This window comes from Melanostigma gelatinosum, assembly GCF_949748355.1.
Source record: "Melanostigma gelatinosum genome assembly, chromosome: 5".
NCBI classification, from domain to species: domain Eukaryota; kingdom Metazoa; phylum Chordata; class Actinopteri; order Perciformes; family Zoarcidae; genus Melanostigma; species Melanostigma gelatinosum.
In genome coordinates, this window is record NC_136638.1 from 2,947,573 (window position 1) to 2,974,908 (window position 27,336).

General features: G+C 41.0%; 1 protein-coding gene across 1 annotated transcript in view; it reads left to right on the forward strand.

Annotated features, from left to right (window-relative positions):
* slc7a11 (solute carrier family 7 member 11) overlaps nt 1-26,666 on the forward strand; it is a 34,111-nt gene extending 7,445 nt beyond the window's left edge. The window contains exons 4-12 of the mRNA XM_079269164.1: nt 1,371-1,496; nt 7,442-7,541; nt 9,234-9,278; nt 10,418-10,541; nt 14,620-14,723; nt 16,845-16,941; nt 18,971-19,120; nt 19,363-19,540; nt 26,463-26,666. Of these exons, the coding sequence (XP_079125290.1) occupies nt 1,371-1,496; nt 7,442-7,541; nt 9,234-9,278; nt 10,418-10,541; nt 14,620-14,723; nt 16,845-16,941; nt 18,971-19,120; nt 19,363-19,540; nt 26,463-26,518 (980 nt within the window). The 3' untranslated portion in view covers nt 26,519-26,666. The remainder of the gene's footprint in view (nt 1-1,370; nt 1,497-7,441; nt 7,542-9,233; nt 9,279-10,417; nt 10,542-14,619; nt 14,724-16,844; nt 16,942-18,970; nt 19,121-19,362; nt 19,541-26,462) is intronic.
* Nucleotides 26,667-27,336: the final 670 nt, after the last annotated feature.

Sequence of the window (27,336 nt, forward strand, 5' to 3'; positions counted from 1 at the left end):
TTTGAACTGTTAAATATATAGTTTGGTAGTTCATTCTACAACAACATAAATGTATCTCAGAATCGTACTGTACTTGAGTAAATTAACTTAGTTACATTCTGCCACTGGAGTAAAGAGAGGATGATGTCAGCTGTCCACATGAAAACAAACCCAGGACTATCTTTTCTTAGGTAACCTGTGCATTAAATCAATACATAGACAGTACCGCAGCTGTTAAGTAAAATACAACCTAGAGTGAAATTTTCTGTTGTTGGATAGCTCAGCGAAGAAAACGCCTAACATTGCTGCCTCAAAATGAAATCTCCCCATGGTAATTTCTAGCTTAATAAAGCCACATTCATGCATGCGTTTTTAATTTTTAATTGGCTGAATAATGATCTAGTATGTATCATAGGTTGTTATGTGCACACTCCTATAGTTAGGCCAGATGCAGGATAAGAATGAGTATTCTGACTTTCTGACATGATCAACAACGGAATTAATTGCAAATATGTCACAGAAATCACAAAGATTACACAAAATCTCTGATTCCAGATATTTTCAAAAGAGTGACACATTATACAATGACAAATCCAGTGGTTTTGGCAGCTTTGATCCAGTGCATGGATACATTTCTTTCCTTCAATGTCACATCTTCTCAGCTCCTTTCTCAGAATCCAATAGAATAGGTACATGGACTGTACTTGTATTTCTCTTTTCTAGTCTTCCGACCACTCAAAGCTCTTTAACACTACATGTCATCATTCATCCATTCACACCCATTCATACACTGACATATGCCACCTTCCCATCAGGACTATCTAACATTTACAGTATACTACATTCACACTCCGTATAGGCACATCGACATGGTACTAGCAGAGCCGGGGATTGATCCGCCGATCCTCTGATGGACGAACCTGCTCTACCACAGTCGCCCCAGTCCATGCCATGTCCATACTATTTCAGTGCAAGTGTAGGCACAAGAAACAAGACAACTCAACACAACAAAGACAATATCATGTGGACCAAAGTAGTTGTGGTTTGATCAGATCTTTAGGTTTTCAAAAGTTCTATTTGCTCTACGATCTATGGGTAAGGTTAGACAACTAAACCACTTGGTTAAATTGAGGCAAAGATTAGATTTACGGTTAAAAAGATGCAAACATGAACTGTTAAACTGTGTTAAAACACAAACTTAAATCTACACATTTAAGCCAAACATGCCCATGCCCATTCACCATCTTAACCTACCTAACTCTCTGATTTGCTTATTGAAGGACACACTACTTGCTGCATTGGCACTGAATGTTGTCACTGGCCATGAATTGTGTGCTATAAAATTCCCCAATAGCAACCTATGTCTTGTCTGTCTTTCTCTGTCCCTGTAGCTTCTGTTATGTACCTGAACAGTATGAGTGTGACATGGACAGCGAGGATCCAAATCCTCCTCACCTTCAGCAAGCTGCTGGTCATCAGCATCATCATAGTACCTGGAATGTACCAGCTCTTTAAGGGTAAGACATCATCATCGTCACTATCATCACCACCTCTAGTAGAATCTATTAGTATTATTCTAGAGCCCATATACTCCAAGATATATACCGGCTGTACTCAACTCGACTTGCTCTTTTTTGGTTTTCCATAAGCAAAATGTGTAGATAGTAGCTGGTCATTTTTGTCCCTATGTCGGTGGTATACTTCACCGATACTAGAAGGTGGAATCAAATCACTGCAGACCACTGATTGTTCAGAAAGACTTGTCACGATTGCGACACGGAACATTCTGCACAAACTGGCCATTTTTAAATAGCTAAGCTAACGTCAATAGCGACCTCAGTTGTTTTTCTAAACTCAACCTAAATTTAAAAAAGCCTGCAAAAGTTTGGAATACAACTGACAAAGATTGTCCTCTGTTTAGTTGCTGATGAAAAGATTCAGCCAGTATCGTATTGTAGGTGATGTCACGGCAGTTTCATGCTGCCTTCAGCTGGGATCCCGAATACACTGAGGGGGTACTATCCGCAGTGGAAAAGGAAATAGGGAATAGGACCTGATACAAAAAGTGAGTTGAGTTGAGTCGAGCCTAACCAAGCCGAACCATGCAGTGGAAATGAGGTGTTATGCCTAGTTTATGATCCTACGGTTGCAAATGGTAAATGGACTGAAACTTGTATCGAGCCTTTCTAGTCTTTTGACCACTCAAAGCACTTTCACACCCATTTATACATTGATGGCAGGGGCTACCATGCAAGGTGCCACTAGCCCATTAGGACTAACTACCTCATTCATACCCCACACATACACTGTCGGCACAGCCTTTGAGGATGGCTCATGCTTCCTCTGAGCCACAGTGCAGGCTGGCACTTGCATGTCTTGTGCACTCCAGGCATACATAGTACTGCAGTGGTTTACACATAGCATGTTATTTCTCTTAGATTTGCACCTGCAGTTTTCAATCCTTTGTCAGACAGTCTTTGATTTAGATAGATAGATAGATAGATATAAACTTTATTCATCCCCAGGGGGAAATTGGTACTTCTTGCTGTACCAAGAAGTAATTCAGTGTGGCTTTGTGGCACAAAGGCAGTAAAACTGCCTGTGCCAAAGCACACTGATTGTAATCCTGCGGGCTTAACAATAATAATCTTTATCCAAAAGTTTGGCGCGCTTCTCCTCACACAGCGTTGCCAACAGCGGCGTGAAAAATACATAAAAACGTGCGGCCTGATCGGGAATAGTGTGCTATCTGTTTTTCAGAGAGATTCCCCCAGCGGTTTTCCCGAAAATCACAAAAAACGAAGCAAAATTTCCCCATTCACTTGAATGGGGTTTCGGCATGAAGAGAGCAAAAAAACCACTACATTTTGGGCCCTTATTGACAAGCCATACTTTAACGTAGAAACATGATTCAAAGTTTAAAATGTAGACAAAACGCTGGACTGTATTGAGCCCAAGGGACATTTTGATAGCTAGCACAGTTTTCATGAAGTCACAGATTAAGTTTCAGGAAAATTTTGGGTCTGTTTCAGATTTTATAATGGGTGTGTATTGCACGGCTCGTTAAGAGCTGGAGTGAGAGCATAACTATCAGAGTGGAGCGGAGCAGGAAAATATTCTGTGATTTTTCCAAACTAATTGCTCCAGCTCCCACAATTTTTACTCTTTATACACCATTTATGGCCCAAAAGCTTAGAAATGTTGTGCTGTCGCACAGAGATGTCTATGGCATCCAACGGATTTACACATTTGGCTCAAAGCAGAGCGACATGAACTCCAACCAACTGCTCCATTGGACTCCATGTTAAATCTCACCGCTCATTTCTCAAAGAAAGCAGACGGTACCAGTTTTGTCTATTGCTCTGCAGCTCACATTTTTAACACCACAACCATAAAAAACACATTACCGCGTTTGCCAGAGTCTTATCTTTCTCACGGTACCCATTTGGCATTCAGACTCCTGCTAATTTGTTAAAAGGAGTTCGGGGTTTTGTTCAAAATCACTGTTTACTGTAACGTTTCTAAATCAGTCTGCCTCTAACACCTGGTGCGTCCTCGCGATGGTAACCAGTTACACACACACACGCAGGCTCTCTCTCTCTCTCTCTGTCTCCACACACACACACACACACACACACACACACACACACACACACACACACACACACACACACACACACACACAAACACACACACGACTTGGAGATATTCAGTCAAAGGCATTGTTAGACCTCCTGTCTGGCTGTCTGTCTGGCTCTGCCTGTCTCTCTCTCTGTCTTTCTGGCTCTACCTGTCTCTCTCTCTGTCTGTCTGTCTCTTTCTCTGTCTGTCTGTCTCGCTCTGCCTGTCTGTCTGTCTCTCTCTGACTCTCTTTCTGTCTGTCTGTCTCTCTCTACACACATCCACACATGATATTCAAGGAAAGATCATTAGACCTCCTGTCTGCCTGTCTCACTCACTCACTCACTCACTCAGTCCATCTAACTGTCTGTCTGCCTGTCTCTCTCTCCTACTCACTCAGTCCATCTGTCTGTCTGCCTGTCTGCCTGTCTCACTCTCCCACTCACTCAGTCCATCTGTCTGTCTGCCTGTCTCTCTCTCCCACTCACTCAGTCCATCTGTCTGTCTGCTTGTCTCACTCTCCCACTCCCTCAGTCCATCTGTCTGTCTGCCTGTCTCACTCTCCCACTCACTCAGTCCATCTGTCTGTCTGCCTGTCTCTCTCTCCCACTCACTCAGTCCATCTGTCTGTCTGCCTGTCTCTCTCTCCCACTCACTCAGTCCATCTGTCTGTCTGCCTGTCTCTCTCTCCCACTCACTCAGTCCATCTGTCTGTCTGCCTGTCTCTCTCTCCCACTCACTCAGTCCATCTGTCTGTCTGCCTGTCTCACTCTCCCACTCACTCAGTCCATCTGTCTGTCTGCCTGTCTCACTCTTCCACTCACTCAGTCCATCTGTCTGTCTGCCTGTCTCTCTCTCCTACTCACTCAGTCCATTTAACTGTCTGTCTGCCTGTCTCACTCACTCACAATTCAATTCAATTCAAATTTGCTTTATTGGCATTAAAGTTTAAAAAACAGTGTTGCCAAAGCATCAGAAAATTAAATATACAATAACATCAATACACAACAATATCAATATAACAATAATATTAATACAACATCTCAAAAGTGGTCTGAGACAGAGCCCCCATTGCACCCACGTTACCTGTAGGCCACCGTAGCTCTCCGACACCGAAGCAAAGGGAGGAGCGAAGTGAGAGAGAGAGATCCATGGATAGAGAGATCTCTCTCCCTCTCCATCTCTCTCCCAATTCAACCCAAACTCAAATCTGCTCCATTGGCATGAACGCCCAGAAACGGCATCGCCAAAGCGTCACCTACTGTCCCTCAGGTTGTGGCATGCCAATACGCACTGGGCAGCAAGGTATGCCCCATCTCCTTCTCCTAGGAGGAGTTTTAATTTTGAGATATCACTAGATTTTTTTAAATTTGAAATCACAGAGTCAATTTTTTTTAGGTAAATGTTCCTAATTTTATGGAATGTTTTGCATTTTAGGAGGGAGTGCATCTCCGTCTCAACCTCACTGGTCCCACAGTGACCACATGTTCTATTCTCTCTTGGTTGCCATGACTTTTTGTGTCTTCCTGTTTCAATCTCCAGATTGTGGTCATTGAGCCTGTACTTGGTGAGGATCTGTCTGCTTTATATCTCTGACAGTAGAGAGATACTCTGCCAATTCATAGTCTCTTTCTAGGGCCAGATAACATTCGAGTCTGCTTTGGCCCCCAGTTCCTCTCTCCAGTGCTTCAGGTAGGCTTCTTTACATCTCCTTATGATGTGTTTTACTCTGATTGGTGCTTGGAGAGCAGTCACTCTGTCTCTCTGTCTATCTTTCTGTCTGTCTCTCTCTCCCTCTCTGTGTCTCTCTCTATCATACAGTCATTAAGGTCTTAGATATTTTTAGAGGACTTTTCCCCTCTCACCCCCAACCCCCCATTTCAAATTAAAAGCCCCACAGAATGAATTCTAACTGGAATGCTTGTGATGAAGCCTCTCATTTTAGTGTCAAACATTATGATTCTGTCTCCTCTCCCCCTCTCGCACCCACCCAGTCCCACCCTTTCAAAATAAAAGCCCCACAAATACAAGATTCAATCCAAGAGTATGAATCTAAAATGCAGAAAAGAGAGTAGCGCTATCTCAATTGAACCTGAATGACACGACCGGTAACATTGGCGTGTGTATATGTTGCGATTTCTTCAGGCAGTAGAACCACACTGTCAAAATTTCTTTAGGAATTTTCTAGTTAGGTTGTTGTTGTTGCAATAGATGTAAGTAACTGCTGAAATACTGCCTTCTGGCTCTTATGTCCAATCAGATGTCAGCGGTGTCTGACATATGACATTTGTTGAAGAAATCATTCAAGTCCAGTTCAGAAGTTGCTGTGGTGTTGTGAGTTTAATGAAGCATACCGGTATACTGGTGACCTCACAGACACAGAGCAGATCTGAGCCGGTGAGTTGACCCCGAACAAAATAAAGAAAGAAGCATTTTATACAGGGAGCCAGATCAGTGGTTAGACTGTATGTAAATACTAGAAGACAGAGGAAAGGGGGGACTATGACAAAGGGCAGGAAGGGGGGCATTCACATTCAGACCTGCAGGAAGGCCACACAGTTGGCATTTGGTCAATCAAGGGGTCGACACAGCAGTGACCTGAAGTAGCACCTAGGCTTCATCTGGTTCGGAAGTCTGGCCCCAATGTGTATTCTTCATCACTATGCCTGACGCATAGTCACATTTTTATGGAGGTGCACAGCGCGTCTCTACAGCTCTGCAAACTCTGCTAGCTACAAAAATCATCACTGCAGCTTTGCAGAAGCTCTGTGCAAGATTTATATAAGGAGTATAGTAATAAACTACATGTTAATGTTCATGTTTCATTCAGGAACATTCTCAGACTTCACACAGAATTTTCAGCTGTACAAATTAACATAGCTTTCTTTGTCTCAAACAACAGCAACATGTACTACAAATATAACCTTGAAGCCTTGCAGTCCGTGATACACAGCTGCTCACAGCAAGAGCTCAGCCATTTCCCAATGTCTTCACTGCTGGTGTTAGAAGAGGCCCTACATCACAGCGCATGGACACCGTCTTCAGCTATGGACCTCACTTTTAAATCTGCTTATGTGTGTGTATAAAGTACTAGTACACATGCAATTTTGGTGAATGTTCACCTCTACTGGAATTGATATTACATATCATATATACAATTACTCAAAATGACTTCAGTTAATTATCATACACATTTGTGCAGACCAGCTAAAGCCAATAACATGAACAGATCCTGATGACTACAGCATCTGTATTCATCCTATGACCCTCCATCGTAAAAAGGATTATAATGAAAAATTGTTCATTTCAAATCTCAATTTAAAGGTAAACAAAGGCCCCTGCACAGATGACCAGGCTTCTGCCTCTGTTTTTGGAGGTTTATTGGTGTTTATTTCGATTTTATGCCCATACATGATTCTACGTGGATCAGGCCTGTTGGCATAGCATAGTTGGATATCTCTAACATGCAGATATTCAAACCAACTGCTGAATAAACTGTATATATTTACCATTTAATATTGCTTTAACTAGTGTGTATGAATTATTAATTTGGGAGTTGGAGTTATCAAAAACTGTACTCCTGATAGAGTTACATTTCACTTCAGAAACAGCCAACTATTTTTAACACAATCTAATAAAAATGCACTCACAAAACTGACAGGGAATAATGTTCATTTCTGTAATCATACATCTTGTATGTTATTGTTTTAAATACATTACCACAAATGGGGGGGGGGGGTAGTGTATTCACCTCTGCATGTCTTCAAATGGCAATGAATAGAAATGTGTGTGTGTGTGTGTGTGTGTGTGTGTGTGTGCGCATGCATTTTTGTGTTTGTAGGAGAGACCAAGAACTTTGAGAATGCCTTTGAGCTGAGCAATGTGAAGCTGTCTGGAATGCCACTAGCCTTCTACTCTGGGATGTATGCATACGCTGGGTGGTAGGTTTGGTCCTCACACACAGAGACACACCATACACTCATCCCGTGTTTTTAATACCTGGGCAACCCATCCTGACCTTTTTGTCTTTTTGAATGACAGAGAGACCGTGATTCATACCTAATCGTATCTAAACTAAACCATCTAAATTTACAATCTATTCAAAACCGATTATCCTGCAGCCATGGCACAACAGTCAGACTCAAGGTGTCCTTACGAGATCTTTCTGACTCCCGGTAGATCTTAAGCCTCCACCCCTCCATCAGCGATGGCCAAAAACCGCATACACCAATGTAATAGCCAACCAACCTCTCATTATCAGCAACCTCCTTCCTGCCAGTACACAACCCTGCAGCCTGGCCCCCATGGAGCGCTTGCATTGCTACCACCTTATCGATTCGGCCGTATCCACGTCCACAAATGGAGTGCGGCATCAGAGGCTGGAACGTTACCAGCCTCCAACGATTTATGAAAGGGAAACATATTCCCCTCTCCCGCATCCAAAATATTGTCACATTATTCCATTCACTAGAACAACCACAGTCAGTGTTGTCATGCATGACGTTACAGGCTTTTCTGCTGCCTTAGTGGCCACAGCCCTCATCATCACCCCCCATCCTGGTGTGGGCCAGTTTGTATTTTCCCCTGTACCTGCTCTTTCTGCATCTGATAGGTCCCAGAGCATCTTAGACCAAATCCAGGTCCTCTGCCGCTGGTCATCTTAGGCATATTTGTTCTACATCTGCAACAGTCTTAGCGATCTCTGTCAAGCCCACATTCAACTCAGCTCAATTTAAATCGGATATTTTGGGGTCCTCTATTCAGCTCGGGTTGAAACACGCCTTTAAAGGAACCCCTATACTGAGCCATATAGATCAAATCCCTCTTCCACCTGCACCGCTCCCCTCTACATCCATTCATCAGTGCTGGACATCCACTACCTCCTGTTCTCTGCTGTGTAGCTGGCATACCACACATTAAAGCACTGACAGAGGATCCTTTACTGTGTCTGCAATGATCACTGCTGGGATGTTTTATTCAACAAAGACAACCCACAATTGGCTATCCCTCGTCTAGACCAAGAGCGCAACAGTGTTTTTCACTCTCACGTCTCACACAACAGCTGTCCTTTTCATCAATGCAGGGGCCTACATCGGTGTCACAGCTCCGTCTCATGGGAGTAAACACAACTTGAAATGGTAACTTAGGCTTCAACTCTATTTTTTTGACAATAGGCATGTAAACCTGAGCAAAGAAGGACCCGGAAACTTCTTGGGTATTAAGTGTTGAGTGTTCATGTAGGAACCTACTCAGGCAATTGGCTCAACGCCGTCATACAATACATTCCATACAAACTTGAAGAAACAAAAAAAACAAACTCACCAAAGTTTCTTCCAGCTTCACAGCGGCTGAGCTTGTCCTCTTCATGTAGCCGACTGCCATGTTTCTACAGTAGCCCAGAACGGACAAACCTTACACTAGTTAGGGCCGTTGGCATTTTCACGAGAGGTTTCAGTTGTTGCAATCTGCAACCTCACCTCTTGATGCCACCAAATCCTACACACTAGATATTTAAGTGGTCTCAGTTTGGTGCATATCATTTTGAATGTCTTCACTTCAGTTCTGTGTACATTGCACATGATTTACCATTCATTAATCCTTGGAGGTTATACAATAACTGTTTCCTTTTGCAGGTTCTATTTGAACTTTCTGACAGAGGAGGTAGATAACCCTGAGCGGTAAGTTGAATCTATGTATTGGCTGTATCAGTATAGTTTATCTATATTTGCTGAATTTAAAACCCAATGGAAAACAAGAAAATATTTTCCATCAGATTTTAAATTCAGCAGTAGTTGCACAAAGGTTAAATTGCACCATATTAATGGGAAAGATTTAGAATGCAGCGATAATCAAAATTTTTATACAAACAACAGATCGCGTGATTTGTGAAAGGAGTTGCTCATAGTGATGAACTCATAAAGAATTATCTCCAGCCTGGCAGTATTAATTAGCTCTAATTTAGCTTGTTATTTTGGTTTTAAGTCTGCGACTTTGTCGAATTGGTTCACTCTCGTGGTTCTCATCAACCTGGTTTTCCACCAGCAGGTAGCTGTTTTCAGGGAAAACCCGTTGTACACTACCTGCCTAATAGCTAAAAGAAAAAGTTTTTGACTTGCTGGTGAACACAGGGGAGCATTTAGCAGCTAAAGAGACCAAAATTCTAACTAAAAAAGTGATTATTTTGTACTGTGAACAATTCACACAGTGAATAAACTAACAAGTATTGTGTGTGCCTATCTCATCCGTTTGTGCCATAGAGCTCCATTATTGTCTAAAAACACATTCATTTGCCACACTGTACTGGGTGACATGTATCTTCATTACTTTGAACACACACTGTAGTTTGTTTCACTCAATCCCACACACACACCATCCTGCTGTAACAAATACTCACTAGAGCACCAAATGTGAATTCGTCCTCGACTGAAAAAACAAATGCATTTCAATTTCCTCATTTTTGAGTTTCGTTTTTTAAAAAGTGCAGTGGTCATCTGTTTGAAAAATAAATCTATATTTCGTTCATGTCTTCAGTAGGAACCAATGGGCTTGGGGCTGAGAGACACAAACAATCAACAACCTGCACCCCATTCACCATTTGAATAGCAGCTTTTATTTGATAATTTATGTTATATCCTCCTGAAATATGTTAACTCTGTGCATTTATTTACTCCAGCAACAGTGTTTTATTTAGATGAATATCATACAAATAAAGAGAAAGTCAGAGGTCATAACAGAGGTGAAATAAATGTGAATGAGATGCATAAGTGAATTACAGCAATTACAGTACTGCTTCTGTCAATATCCCTCATGCCATCAGGACTATACCATTAGCTATCGGTATCTCCATGGCGATTGTGACTTCCTGCTATGTGCTGACCAATGTGGCATACTACACTGTGATGTCAGCAGACGAGCTCCTGGCCTCAGAAGCTGTTGCTGTGGTAAGTAATACTAATGGAAAGGCTTAAAAAATATTACCCAAAGAAAACACATTATTTTCTGGCTAACTTCTCTTTTACCCATCGTGGTATTGTATTTCTATTTACGGGGCACAATCTTAGTTGTTCAGACTAAGTTGTTAAACTCCATGATTCCTTTGTGTAATCAGCAAAAAATGCACCATTTAATAAACATTTCCGAGACATGATATTGTAAAAGTAGATTTACGACCACAAAATGTACGACAGTAAGTTGCTCCGAATGTATGACAATTTAATGGAGATTTTTAAAAGAATGTGGCCTTTGCTTACGTAGGGTACAATTTAATTCATGGAGCTTTTGCTTACCGTTTTTTTCCAAAGTCTGTTTGTTGTTGGAGCAGCTGATAACTGCATAGGTGCATAACTGACCAACTAAGAGCTGTCCACTTGTGATCACACAAGACGTGTGTTAATGCCAGGTCTGATAGATCAGCCTCCCAGCCGCTGTTAATGTGTTTGATACAGCCCAACCCTGTGAATGCTAATGTAAAGCTTCTAGTCCAAACCAACGACAGCAATAACAAAATATCCTGATAATCTTAGTCCCTGGACTACTTTTTAAGGACCTAAAGGGTTCCTCCATCCCATCTGCGATTCCATTGCAGTTTCAACACATGGACAACTGAAAAAATAAACACACTAAGCTGGACTGTTGGTCGGAGACAGTGTAAATGTGGATAGCCTTGCTTGAGTTCATGAATAGGGTAACTCTGCTCAACAAACAATCATGTCAGAAGTGAAAGTACTGTCAAATGCAAATTCTCTTTCAGGGAAATAAGCAACCATATAGTTTGAAGTTTACAGTTCTTCCCTCTAGTGTCTCTATCTGGTAGCAGCATTGTATGTTCTGATCCATCATCTAGGATTTACGATTATAAATTTTAATCGCGATTAATCCCATGATTTTTTTGCAATTAATCGCATTGTTATGCGCAAAATTCAATAATAAATTCAAAAGTAGTGTATTGCGCACTTTTATTTTAAAAGTACTGCTATATGAACAAAAGTGCAATAACATTTGGTTTGCAAACACTTTAAACAAATCAGGTTATTTTTAACAGCAGTATACCCTTTACACAGTAGCAGTTATAATACAGTTATAATGATTCTGATAATAGATATTCAGCCGGTGTTCACAACTTTATCTTCATGTGTGTAAGAGATGCAATCTGAAATATACACCTTGAAAACTGAAAACCTATCTACGTCATGTTTTTATGTTTGTTAAATTCTCAGTAGCGATAACTACCGGTAAATGATGTGCTTATGATACATATTACAAACAAAACAACTTTAAAAACTCTAATATGTGTGGTATTTGTTATAAATGTGCGTTGGTCCATAGAAGGTGATAAGAAGCGGTACCTGGAGGAACTGAGGACCCAGGGGAATGTAGGTGAAGCAAGGGAACCTGGAGGAGGTCTGCACCGTGGCAGTAACCTGCATGAGGAAGTTGTGCTAATAAAGAGTTGCAGTTAAGAGCGATTTCTTTTTCCTCTTCATAAGAGTTTGATATTGTTATTACAGGTAAAAAAGCAATAAAATGTCAAGAATTGTCATTATTCTTGTTCTATAATTTCATAAATTCAACAAACTACAGTATTTGCATCTATAATATAACCATATATACAACTTTATAAGCTGCGATATCAAATAGCTTTTGTGGCTCCAGACACATTTTATTTGGTGGAAAGTAAGGCAAAATGGCTCTTTGCAAAGTCAATAAGTCAGACACGTTCCCTGTGGGTGTTGGCCTCCGCTAGGGCTGCCCTTTGTCACCGGTCCTGTTTGTGACTTTCATGGACAGGATATCAAGGTGCAGCCTGGGGGCGGAGAACGTCTGTTGTTTGCAGATGATGTGGTCCTGTTAGCCTCCTTGGATCATGACCTCCAGCATTCACTGGGGCGGTTTGCAGCCGAGTGTGAAGCGGCGGGGATGAGAGTTAGCGCCTACAAATCTGAGGCCATGGTGCTCTGCCGGAAACCGGTGGATTTCTCCCTCCAGGTGGGGACGAAGTGCCTACCTCAAGCGAAGGAGTTCAAGTATCTCGGGGTCTTGTTCACGAGTGAGGGTAAGATGGAGCGGGAGATCAATAGGCGGATCGGTGCGGATGCAGCAGTAAAGCAGGCGCTGCACCCGACCATCTTGGTGAAGAGGGAGCTGAGCCGGAAGGCAAAGCTCTCAATTTACCACTCGGTCTACATTCCTACCCTCACCTATGGTCACGAACTCTGGGTCGTGACCGAAAGCACAAGGTCGCGGCTACAAGCGGCCGAAATGAGTTTCCTCCGTAGGGTGGCCGGGCTCAGCCTTAGAGATAGGGTCAGGAGCTCGGTCATCAGGAGGGAGCTTGGAGTCGAGTCGCGACTCCTTCCCGTCAAAAGGAGTCAGCTGAGGTGGTTCAGGCATCTAATTAGGATGCCTCCTGGACGCCTCCCACTGGAGGTTTTCCAGGCACGTCCAACTGGGAAGAGACCCAGAACCCAGAACACGCTGGAGGGATTACATCTCCCAGCTGGCCTGAGAACGCCTCGGGATCCCCCAGAATGAGCTGGAACATGTTGCCGGTGAGAGGGAGGTCTGGGTCAGCCTGCTTGGCCTGCTGCCACCGCGACCCGACCCCGGATAAGCGGAGGAAAATGGATGGATGGATGGAGGTTGCCGACCCCTGCCCTAGGTTAACAGTTTTATATTCGCTAAACGAATAGACTGTTTTATTTTGTTTTTGTTTCACTTCCTGGAAGATGAAGCGGACAATTTTCCCGCAGACCTCCCCCACCACTCGGAGGACCGACCGATCAGACCATGAAATCAACTCCTAGTGGCGTCTGGGCAGATTTTGGTCATTGTGTTTATCATCTTGTTTGTGTTGCTTAAGTTACTGTCATTTTTACAACAAGGTGTGTATGCTCAATAATCGCAGAGATTAACGACCGAGATCTGTTTCTATTAATACTTGTTAATAATCTTACTCACATTTAAAATTATATTGATGTCAATAATTTAGTTTTTATATATGCAGATAACTCAATTAGCTCATTTTCATTCCCAACACTACAAATGCACATTTTTCCTTGTCCATAGCGTGGACTGGGATTAATCAGCACTGAATGATTTCTTGAATAATAAGCAGCTTTCTCTCCCACGTCTGCATGACCCATTTAAGACAATTACTGCCAGCAGCCCTGTCAACTGTTCTTATTTCATCTAACCAACGACAGTTAAAAAAACAAGTCAAACTACAATTCACTAAACTGATAGTTGAAGATTTTGATACATTCACAGTGGAACCCTGCTTCCCTTTTACAACAATATCTAACATGTTGCGGAATAGACTACACCTGTTTGCTTTCTTTCCAAAAGTGTCAGTGCGTTGTTCAGAGCTGGAGTCAGGACACGGGAGGCTGGAAGGAGAAAAGTCACCTATTCCTAACAAAATATTAAAATGTAAATTTGTGGTGTTTTTCGTAACTGTTTCTTGACAAACAAGCTACTAGCAAGTTTAAACAAACAGCAAGATGCTTGCGATAATGCTACCAAGTATGGACTGCTGAATGAGACAAAATGAAGGAAAGCAATATTGTGGGTGACCAGAGGTACCTCTGTCCTCCTCATTTGTACTGTTGGCATCTGGGTGGTGGTATTTTCCCCCTCTATTCATAAATGCAGGTATTAAGTTCTTAAACAGGTAATGCACTAGCTCTTTAGAGGATGTCTGTCTATCTATCTATCTATCTATCTATCTATCTATCTATCTATCTATCTATCTATCTATCTATCTATCTATCCATCCAAGTTATATTCTCAGGTGTTGAAGTTATCCTTTAATAAGAACAAAGTGTTATTAATACATTCTTTACTTGGAAAAGGAGGCCTTGAAGTGACAAAAACAACGAGGGCAGAGTTTCTCAAATTAATGAATAATATACCATGAGTTTGTGAGAAGATACACTGCTGATATATGTTGGTGACTTATTACATCCTTGAAGCAACACATATCATTGCTCTCTTTGCTCCCTCTCTGTCTCTACCTGTCAGACTTTTGCAGAGAAGCTGATGGGGAAGTTCTCGATAGTGGTGCCGGTTTTTGTGGCCTTGTCCTGTTTCGGATCCATGAATGGCGGCCTCTTCGCCTTATCAAGGTAAAGATGCTTCCTCTCTGCTGTCTCACATATATGTATTACCAACGACAACACACAACATATGTATTTTAAATTCAGTAAAGTGCCATATAGCACTGATGATTTGTTCAGTTGTAGAAAGCTATAGAAAGAATAATGACGGTTATACTAACCACGGAATGGTGGTTAGTATACTGTAAACTCCCAAACAAAATTTGGTATTGAAATAATGGCTGAGTCTTAAACAAGAGTGAGGCCTGAAGGAAAAGATGAAGTAAATCACTAGTAAACACCGGGTACAAATCATTGAACGGGTGAAATTATCTGCACTCTGTTAGTTCACATTGTAAATTGAGTAAATTATACATTTCCACGGACAGCACGACTTCCATCAGTCAAGGAAAATGAACACTTGCTGCAGATTTTTCATTTTAAAAGTCCACCAGGAATTGGAGGTATTTTTTATTTGAGACACAGGAAGGCTGTAAATGGTAAATATCTGTTCAAGAAGTGTTGAGTTGCACAAACAATAACTTTTGAAAGACCCCAAAATAGCAAATTGGAAGAGAAACAGGGAAGCTTCTTACAAAAGTGTGATGAAATACATATCTACATATCTCCCACCAGGGAGACCGCTGTTTGCTCTCCAGGAGTCACCATTGACAAGTCATCTAATTTGTTTGTTTCAACCCAAACGCATTCTTTTCCGAAACTTAACTAAGTAGTTTTGTTGCCTGAATTGGTTGTTTCCTGTTTATTTTTTAAATACTGTATGCATGTAACGAGCGGAAATTGACGTGTGGCTGGCTTTCGTAGAAATAGCCATGGAAAATGAGGAGTTACTTTTCATAGGGTACGATACAAACCTTTTAAGTCAGTGATTCTCAACTGGTGGGTCGCGACCCAAAAGTAGGTCGCAGACCCGTTTTCAGTGGGTCAGGCCTTTGCCTGACAAAAGAAAAAAAAATGTTGTGATTTTATTTTGAAGGGCATTTTCTATGCAGCGGAATTATTCCAGCATTTACGGCACTTGTTCAGCGTGCAGGAAAAACAGTAACCAATGCGTTGTGAATTGCATCACGTGATGCAGCTCAGCCGATCAAATATGGGTATTCTGACAAGTTTCCTGACTTGAGTGAGATATACACACACCGTGACACATGGGGGAGAGACGAGGATGTAGACAGCAGAGCAGGACTACTGAGGTGTGAGTTGAGTAAGTCAAATCATAGGACGATCTCCAAAAGAGAAAAATATCCAGAGAGACCAGAGTCATTAGACTCTGACTGGACAGACTCATATAGCTGAATTCTTTCCACACTAATTTCTCTTTTTAGAAGATGAGAAAAATATAATATTGTGGCTTTTTCACTTCACCTGAATGAACTGAATTTAAAGCTGCAGGTCAATTCAGTGAAAATAATTTTGCTAAAATGAATTTCGTTACGTAATTTATTTTTTAATCCAGCTGTTATTTTACTTGAAATGAGAAGAACATTTATTTATGTATTTCTATGTATTATTTATAATCCATCCAGTTAAATTTGAAAACTGAGAATAATAATTGTTAAAATATAATTGATGTGTACTTTCTTTATTTGATTTGGCAGTTGTTTACAACACAGATACGTTACTACTACTAGACTTCTTGAACATAGATATACCCAAATTATATATATACATATATATATATATATATATATATATATATATACATATATATATATATTTGGGTCGTGGGTCGCGGCTTGTCATTAAGGGGTGATGGTGGGTCCCGCAGACAGACCAGTTGAGAACCACTGGTTTAAGTTTTCTAATGCTTCAAACACAAGGTTTTGCAGCTGAGAGCAATATGCCTTTCCTTGCTTCTGATTGCAATTATCCATATGAAAAAGTAGAAATGCACATGATGCCGATGGGCCACGACAGTCAGCACAGACTTTCAGACAGGAAGGTGATGCTTTCCTGTTCGTCTGAGCTGACACACATCCTCTTCACAGTGCAATTGGGGGTCAGTGGGTGGGAGTGAATGGGGTGCAGGTTGTTGACTGATGTCAGAGTCAGAGCGGGTGTGTGGGTGTGCGGGTGTGTTTAATATATATATATATGTATATTTGTAACGTGTGTTTTTGTGTTCACCAGAATGTTTTTCGTAGCATCCCGAGAAGGACAGCTCCCTGAGGTTTTGTCTATGATCCATGTACGCAGGCACACTCCACTGGCTGCTGTCCTCATACTGGTCAGTTTACTGCAATTTGAACAATAATGACAAAAGTCAATAACTGTTCATTAAAAAAAAAACTGGCAACACTAAATATTACTCAACCCCATTTGTAATAACAATTGACAACAGCAATTGCAAATATCATTCAACAACAATCTACAAGGACATCAATACTAATGTTTAAATAAATAATACTCACCATATTATATGTTAATTATTGCCAGTGGTAACATATGAAGCATAATGTTGTTGATGTGGTTACCTGCATATACCTTGCATGCTGGCATATGTTAAACAATTGACCATGTTTGAGGTGTCCTGATTGTAGATTTGAATGGACAACTGACCGTGGCAGAAATAGGACTGTCTACACAAGCCATTCCTTCTCCCACGTTGGATACAAATCTTTTAACTTCTTAAATATGTGTGTGTGTGTGTGTGTGTGTGTGTGTGTGTGTGTGTGTGTGTGTGTGTGTGTGTGTGTGTGTGTGTGTGTGTGTGTGAGTGAAATTATAGGCCAATATCAAACCTCCCATTTTTAAGTAAAAAAATTGAAAAAGCGGTTTTCAACAGCTGACCAACTTCTTGACCGTAAATAACTGCTTTGATGTTTTCCAGTCAGGCTTTCGACAGCAGCACAGCACTGAAACTGCTCTTGTTAAGGTTTTCAACGACATCCACTTAAACATAGACAATGGCAGAAGTTCAGTCTTAGTGTTACTAGATCTCAGTGCTGCATTCGACACGGTCGACCATGCCATACTCCTAGAAAGACTAAAAATCTGGGTGGGACTCTCTGGCACAGCACTTAACTGGTTTGAATCCTACTTGAAGGGCCGAGAATACTTTGTGTCTGTAGCTGATTACACATCAGAGCTGACTAAAATGACATGTGGTGTTCCCCAAGGTTCAATACTGGGGCCTCTTCTGTTCAACATCTACATGCTTCCACTAGCTCCGATTATGGAAAACAACAAAGTGTGTTATCATAATTATGCAGACGACACACAAATCTACATAACTATGTCACCAGGGGACTATAATCCCATACAAGGGCTGGGTAACTGCATTGAACAAACCAACAACTGGATGTGCCAGAATTTTCTTCAATAAAACAAAGATAAAACAGAAGTAATTGTTTTTGGTATCAAGGACGAACAATTGAAAATCACCGCTCAGCTTCAGTCACTGATGTTAAAACCCACAAACCAAGCCAGAAATCTAGGTGTAGTGGATTCAGACCTCAACCTGAACAGCCATATCAAGACAATTACAAAATCAGCCTATTATCACCTGAAGAATATATCAAGGATTAGAGGATTTATGTCTCAACAGGATTTGGAAAAACTTGTCCACGCATTTATCTTCAGCAGACTGGACTACTGTAACGGTGTGTTTACAGGTCTCTGTAAAAAGTCCGTCAGAAAGCTGCAGCTGATTCAGAACGCTGCAGCTCGAGTCCTCACTAAGACCAGGAGGGTGGATCATATCACCCCAGTTCTGATGTCTTTGCACTGGCTTCCTGTCCAACAAAGAATTGACTTTAAAATCCTGCTGTTGGTTTACAAAGCACTGAATGGTTTAGGGCCAAAATACATCTCTGATCTGCTGCTGCCTTATGAACCATCCCGACCCCTCAGGTCGTCTGGGACCGGTCTACTTTCTGTTCCCAGAGTCAGAACTAAACATGGAGAAGCAGCGTTCAGTTTTTCTGCTCCACATATCTGGAACAAAGTCCCAGAAACCTGCAGGTCTGCTGAGACCCTCAGCTCATTTAAATCGAGATTGAAGACTTTTCTGTTTGCTGCTGCCTTTAATTGAACCACATTCAATTCATATATTGATCAATTTCCTGCATTTCTGCATTTTACTACTGAATTTTATTTCTTACACTGTTTCTTTAATTGTTTTTAAATCTCCATTTCTTTTGCCTTATGTTTTAATGCTTTTAATGGTTTTATGTGAAGCACTTTGAATTACCTTGTTGTTGAAATGTGCTATACAAATAAACTTGCCTTGCCTTACCTTGTGTGTGTGTGGTCAGTACCCTATGACCATACTCCAGGTGTTTGTGGGAGACATCTACAGCCTGTTGAACTTCATGAGCTTCCTGCGGTGGCTGTTCATCGGTGTGGTGGTGTTGGGCCAAATCTACCTCCGAAAGACAAAGCCTGACCTCCCCCGCCCCTTTAAGGTCAGTGTTTCCACACCTGTCCACATCTGTAGCTGTACTTTCTGAATCTGTGCCACAATATTGGTGAAATAAAGTTCACTCATCTTCATTGTATTTCACAGTTACTCATTTTGTTCTTGTAGCTGTTTCATTTTGCTGAGAAAATCTTAAGTGATGTTTAATTTAAAGGTAACATGTGTGTATCTGCTTGCAGACAGTATATGGATAATAATAACAGGCGTCACTTCTGACTTCTGACCCAGGTCCCGCTCTTCATCCCAGTGGTGTTCTGCCTCACATGTTTCTTCATGGTCTTTCTGTCTCTGTACTCGGACCCGGTCAACACAGGGATAGGATTTGCCATTTCCCTCACTGGCATCCCTGCCTACTATATCTTCATTTACTTCAGCCACAGACCAAAGTGGCTTCAGAGGGCTTTAGGTAAGTTGTTTCTTATACAATGGAACAACACATTCAGCAGCACATGACTGGAATAGATGGATGTGTTTTGGAATGGTCATGCTGAACCTTTATGTCATCTAGCACAGAGTTAAAGGATCACTCCACCCATTTGTCACATGAAAGTCAGTTTATTTGTCACCACACAGCTGGAGAATGTCTTCTGTGGTTGTAAAGTCTGACAAAAGAGTCGCGCCGGAGAGGGGGCGGGGCTTATCGCCCTGAAATCCGTTCAACAGTCCGCCATCAACCATGAAAAAAATAACCTATATTTCTGCTTAGTACATGTTGAGGAAGTCCCAGATATCCCGGGAAACTAAACGCCGTCATGTCTGGTTCATAATATTGTTCAGAGGAGCTCTGTGGATTGTATCGAGCTGTATTCACTGTGTCTAGCAAGCCACACGTCGCTGTTTACGACAGCTGTAGGAACACAAAATAAACTGATTTGGCTGTGATTTAACGGCAATAAACCGACAAAAAGGGACTCCGAAATAACTACATAATGATGCCGATTTGATCGTAGAGCTCTGGGTGAACACAGACGGGCGGCTCTGTATTCATTTCCTGATTCAGCAACGGCAGGACGTCGCTGGTGACAGGGGGAGCAACTCAACGCTGATAGGCTATCGCGCCGGGCGTAACGCGAATATTTTGCAGAAGTTGAAAAATTTCAACTCGCGCCCCGACAGTCTCATCGCGTCTGCATAGACTTTGTATGTAATCTACTCGCGCCAATACTTCGCGACGCGTTTGGTGTGAAGGCAGCATTCGGGCGAGGGTATTTATCTGGCAGGGAATATCCAATATGTTTGAAGTTCGATTCATAAAAGTGACTAAAAGTTAGAATATCAATACCTTTTGACCAATTGTTATGACTTTTCCACTTGCAAGTCACCCAATTTGAGCAACACAAAATCAAAGGAGTAGCTCTTTTAAACATGTCACCGTAAGTAACCCCAATGGTTTTGCAAAGATTATTGGATTTGAAAAATAACGCCGGAATTGCTTCCGAGAAATTTGCTCAGTTAGTTTTTTTTTGCTGATACTCATACTGATACATTGTTTCATTATTTATTTTTCAAATATTTTATTGTATTTGTTAGATGTATTCTGGCGCAATGTACCTAAGAATTTCACTGCACGTTTTACTGTGTATGATGGTTAATCCCTCTCATCTCCCGTGTGGAGAAGGGAGGAATAGACACCAGTAATAGTGGTCAGCAAGTTTGTCTCACATTAAGAGGCGTCCGAGTTCTGTGGGGAGTTTGCATGTTGTCCCTGTGTCAGCTTCGGTTTCCTCCTGGTTTTCCAGTTTCTTTCCACAGTCCAAAGTCATGCAGGTTAGGTTCAATGTTTACTTTATATTGCCCATATGTGTGAATGTGACCATGAATGTCTGTCTCTATGAGTCAGCTCTGTGATAGCCTGGCAACTGCCAGTGTGTGCCCTGCCTTCACCCTATGTCTGTTGTGATCATCTTCAGCTCCCCCCGCGACCTTAAAAGGGTGAGTGGTTAAAGATAATAGATGGACCTGTGGGATAATTTTTTGGGAGGTAACTCAACTTCCCAGTACAGACACTTAGCCCTTATATAAAACATTAGGACCTAAAAGTTGTAAAATGCACTAATGCCAGAGTCCAGTTACTTTCCTTCCTCCGTTCCGCTGTGAATGAGACCGAGACCGAGGCTGGACCAAGGGCTGGGAGGCGGGGTTAAGGAAACGCTAGTGCGATTGCTCTATGGGCCCATGGATGTGGAAGATGGCCGGAGAAGCTTTACTATAAGTCAAACGTTTTTTGGTTCATGCACCAATGAGCAGTTTTCATGGAAATGAACGGGGCCCCACCTCCAATGCTGTATCAAGTGCCCTTTATACATCCATGGTTGCAAAGCCTGGTCCACACGTGTTCAGGTAGACAAGTCGTAATTGTGAAAGGTTTATATCTGGAAACGTGATAGAATCCTCAATGTGGAATATTTGAACTCTAGTTTGAGTCTTAAAAACAATTGGACCTCAGATTGTGCAAATATGCTCGTGCAAATTTTCAGTGGGCTTGTGATTGGAGCCCATAGGAAAAGGCAAGGCAAGGCAAGTATATTTATATCGTTCATTTCAGCAAATTCAAAGCGCTTTAAATAGAAAATCAAAAGATAAAGTATAAAAGACACATTATAAAAGGACATTATACAATGAAAAACAGTCATTTATAAGACAATATAAGATAAAATAAAAACAAGCGAAGGTAGAATCAGACAGCTATGAAATACAAGAATACTGTAGAAGTTACAGTGCAGTGTAAGAAATTATTCATTTGACTGCAGCAGCAAACAGAAAAGTCTCTCAGCCTTGAATTAAAAGAAGTGAGTTTCAGCTGATCTGCAGTTTACTGGGAGTTTGTTCTGGATATATAGTCCATATGGCGTTCAGTTATGGTCCATAAGTGAACGCTGCTTCTCAATGTTTAGCTTTGACTCTGAGGACAGAAAGCAGAAGTGAACCAGACGACCTGAGAGGTCTGTATGGTTCATAATCTAGCAACAGATCAGAAATGTACTTTGGCCCTGAAACATTCAGTGCTTCATAAACCAACAGGAGTATTTTGAAATCAATTATTGTGAAAGAGAGGTGTAAAGACCTCAGAACTGGAGTGATTTTATCCAATTTCTGGGTCTTAGTGAGGACTCGAGCAGCAGCGTTCTGAATCAGCTGCAGCTGTCTTATCAATTGTTTAGGTAAAGCTGTGATGACACAGGTGCAGTAGTCGAGTCTGCTGAAGATTTTCCAAATCCTGCTGAGACATAAGTCCTTTAAAACCTCTTGCCTCCGAGGGTCCCCTTTAAAGGGGACGTAGAGGGGGTACACACATGTGTACTCTGTACAATTCACTTTTGCGAAACGAATAAAAAATGTTTAAAATAAAAACAAAATACCTGTGTAACAAAGAGATTCTGGGCGAAACAACCATGGGAGCCATTTTACACACTGCAAAACACAATTATACATGAACTAAGATCATATCTAGAAGATATCTATAAGTTTTACCACAAAACCACGTTTTTCTTGGGCAAAAAACTGCGTACTATGCTTTTTGCTTTGGTCTCATGAGAAAGCGCGGACCGATATGGCGGATAAACACGTCTATCAGGGCCGCTATTCGACACGGCGTCGCGTAGCGTTTTCGAAATGACTCTCTTTCAAACCGTTCAAAAGCTATGGATATATATGGCAACATCGGCCACAGGTCACCAGAAAGAAATTGGGTAAAAAAACTTACGTTTTGATGGTTTTGGTGATGAAAAACGGATTTAATCCATCGGATTTTCGCGCAGCTCCTTCCTGCATGTCCTCCTGCATGTCTGTGAGTGAGATCAATGCGCTCCGAAAATGAATGACAAAATGGCAGGCGATTCTGCGAGGTGGTAATATGGTTATGTTCATTGTGTGGTATCTACATAATTATGGCAACTTGTTTTGTTGTATTCCATAATCTGAGTCAGTGGAAGCATGTAGATGTAAAACAGAAGAGGCCTCAGAATGGAGCCTTGTGGATCTCTGCATGTCCTATTTGTCCGCTCAAATGTGTTACCTGTATTACTTATAGACACAAAGTAGTCTCTGTCCTTTAAGTAGGAGTCAAACCACTTTAGTACTGTGCCAGAAAGTCCCACTCAGTTTATTCTGGTAATTTATTGTGGTCAGCTGTGTCAAATGCTTCATTGACATTCAACAAAACTACGGCTGAAACTCAGTCTCACGGCTGTGGTGTGGATGATTGGAAGACATCAAAACAGTAGTTTAGTGCCAACAATTTGGCATTTAAATTATTCCACTTGTAAACGGGAGGTTACTACAGTGTGTAGAGTGTTCTACATAGAGTTGAATAGAGGGCGCAGCCTGAGTAAGTCAGAATTTGACTGAAGGAAAATATAATTTACATCACAATAAAAGTAAACAATGAGTCTTTTCAATTCTACGTAATGCGATGAATGTATGTCATCCTCTGCAGTTGCCTAAACTATTTGAAAATCATTACAATACTTATTGTTCTGTTCCATGTGAACTATGTCTTTGAATTTGACACAATGTACAAATAATAAAAGTATGACATGAATAAAAAATAAGGAAACCTTTTTTTATTTCCTTAAACCTTCTTAACCCTAGCCCTATTTTTAGGCCTCTGCTCGAAAATTACATACCCATACTAAAAATACTATAATTCTCTAACTACAAGGTCTATTTTAATAATTTTGATGTTATAATACAGGTAACACTTGTGAGATTTGTTCAGATGTGTAAATATTGTGTATATGTTACTTGTTAATGGTGAATGAAGATGGCACACAGCTCAAATTGAAAAGTTTCAGGTTCGCCTGAAAAATAAGCACTTTCTTTTGATATTATTTCTTTGAAATAATGCAGATCCAAGCATAAATACTCCCGAATCATAGCACAACATGTCAGCGGTCTCTCTGCAAATTGTTGCTTTGATGAAGTGAAGCAAAACAAAGTTAGAGAGGTTTTAGTACAGAGAGGTCACGCAAGGTCGAGCAAAATTGTCATTTTGGAACCAGCTGTTCCAGCTGTTCCTGTCTGTTCCTGATGACGGAGGATCAGCTGATCACAGCTGGATCAGCTGTCAGTCGGCTTTAACAGCTGGAGAGACTTTTGAGAAGTTTGTGTCTGTCCACATGATCACTGTATTTAATAATAGTCACTAATAATACTAATAACTAATAAAGACACAGTAATCATCACTGTAGAGGTGTTTCTCTCTGTAGTCTGTTAACAAACTGTGTCCTGTGTTCTGTTTATAAGCACAAGATCCATTTCTACCGGCGGAATGCGATCGTCTTATTTATGAATTATTTGCGTCTGTACGTTTTGAAATTGTGACTGGCATCATTGTTAAATAACCCAGAATATGATTATTGTTTCTCTTAAATGATAAAAAGTGTGTAGTCTCTCAGCTCTCTCTCTCTACATATATAAAGTGTTTCGTCTCTCCAGCTCTCTCTGACTTTAATTGTATTCATAATAAAGTTATTGAGGGAAACATCAGATCATGAAAACACAAATCTTTCGAATAAATGAAGAAAGTTGTTTGTGGTCGTTTTGTTGTTCAGACTACAATGAACATTTATTTAAACCAGATGTTGAATCAGAAACCTAATCAAATATAAAGCTTGAGTTTATTCTGTGATCCGTCTTCACTCTGGTGTTAAAGTCAGTCAGTCAGTCCGATCGGCTGCAGCGTCCAATCACATGACTAACAATGAGGTGGCGTGTCGGCCGGTAAAAGACTTCCTGGAAGTCTGTTCTCGTGGGTCCTCGGTCATGGCTCCTCCGAGGTCCCTCCTCCATCCTCCATCCTCGCTCCTCTGAGCTACATTAGAGCTTTTGGGACGGCCGTCAATATGGCGGCGCAGAAACAACTTCCGGTTCAAGCGAGGAAATGACAATTAAGAGACTTGAGAAGCACCCTATGACACCTCGTTCGACGCGTCAGAGTCTCAGGAATGCATTGAAGGTAATGTGGGCTTGATTGACAGAATCGTGAGCCGGAAAAAAACAAAACTGCGCCGTGCGTCGCCCTACGTAAAAACGGATTCGCCGAAAGTGAAATCCCTTCCCCCACGGTCCCCCAGGCTTGTCTGGCCCCCCTTCCTCCAGGAAACACTTAAAAAAACACAGGAAATACGTAGCAACAGTGTATTTAGCTGGGAAAACGGAATATGATACCTTTTTCTTCATGGTTCGTCTCAAAGTAAGGAGCATTTATGGGTTTTTTCGGCTGGGTTTTGTGGTGCCTGTTGGCTGGAAGATATCTCTGGATTCTCAGTCGAATTCTCGTGCTTTCTGATGTATTGGTTGGCCGTGTTAGCCGTTAGCTTTTTGTTCTTAGCTTTGTCCGGAGTGCATGGCTCGCTGAGTCATGGCAAAAAATAGGTGATATTGTGGTACATCTTCTAGTTGATTATATTAGTTTGTGTAAAATGGCTTTCATGATATTTTTGCCCACAATCTCCTCGTTAAGTGGGTATATAACATGTGTGTAGCATTCATTGTATTCATTTTTGAGAAGTGCATTGTATGACATGCTGTATGCTAAACTTTCTCCGTAGCCCCCCCCCCCCCCCCCCTGGAGGGGCTCTCGGGTACAGCGAGTATATATTTTTATTCTTTGTATATTGTTGATATCTTAAAATGCCTGATGGTCTGGACAATCATACATGTGCCTTTGATATCCTTCTAGACATTGGGAGTAATTTGAAAAATGATTAAAGATATTGCTGGGAATCTCTTGAGTGCATATTTTTACTGAATAATGTCCAGTTATGATCGGTGGCCAGTCAATCGGGGAATCCCAATGAAAAACTACACAAAAATAGTTGTGGATACTTTTGTTATCTTCCAATGAGAAGGCATTTCAATAAAAAAATGTACTGATGTTTGCCTTTAAAATAGCTTTTCCAAAAGGTGACTAACAGAAAGGGGTTTCCCAGGAGTCAAAAGTTCAAGCACTCTACCTTGGAAGAACCCTTTTAGAATTTTTCTTTTTAATGGTTTAAAGTCACTTTAGTCGATTTTACCCCATCTGATGGACTTGTTAAATAGTTCCATTTGCCCTGCTTATGAACTGAAACATAATCATGAAAGGAGGAGAGTCAAACCCTCAGGTAGCAACAAAGCATGTTGATGTTGCATTGCGAATATGTAACAATATTACTAATGTATTACTAATGTAATTGCTAGTATTCTAATTCCAAAATTGTTTCAACCTTGTAAATGTTCTTTGTGAATTCAAAACACTCCTCAGTTTTTTCCACCACACTGTTTATTGTGTGTCACCTTATAAGATGAGAGATGACGTAATTGTTTGGTTTTCTTTGTGTCCCCAGATTCCTTCAACAGAACCTTGCAGATCATCCTGGTTGTCGTCCCTGCTGAGCAGTAACAGTTCAGATCATCACCTCTTTGGTCCCCTCTAATCACACATACATGTATATACTGAGCTGATCTCCATCTCAGAGAAAAACTGGTGTTGTGCTCATTTAGTACAAAGTAAAATCATGAATGTCTCTGCTGAATGTGAGTGAGTTAACATAATGTGTTTTAATGAAGAATAAAGATTAATGTAAAATTCCCTTTGTATCTGCATGTCATTGTGTTTGTGAGTGTTGTGATTGTTTATGTCACAGTAAATGACATCTAATCACCTTTTTCTTCTTCTTGTGTCTGAACAGAGCAAGTCCCTGCACATTATACAAACATTGTCTGGACTAATGCGATTTTATTAGAAAATGATTCTTTATAGAAAGGTCTAAGTAAAGTAAAAGCAACCACAGACTCAAGTGTGTTATTTCAGTAGATTAGTTCACTGTTTGGTGCTATCTGAGCATCATGTAGCTGGTTCAGATTTGGATCCAGTTGCAGGTGAAAAATACCAAACTTTGCTCCATGGCTAACAAATCTAACCCTGAGCCTATCCTTGCTTTTTATATTGCAATGTGCAAAATAATCAGTTAACATTAGTCTGCTTCTCCTTTTTAGATGTACTACTAGAAATGCCAGGGAAATGTCCTTAATTTTAAAATATAGTTATGTATTAAATCTAACATCATAAAGTTATTTTTTTGACTTTGAACAATGATGGTACTATACGTGAGTGACCCATCGTCTGGGGTGTCTTCTTAGCAGCATATAAGCATATAAAAAAAACTGCTCCTTCAAAAATGAAATGTATTGTTACATCACAATCATCATTTTGAGTGT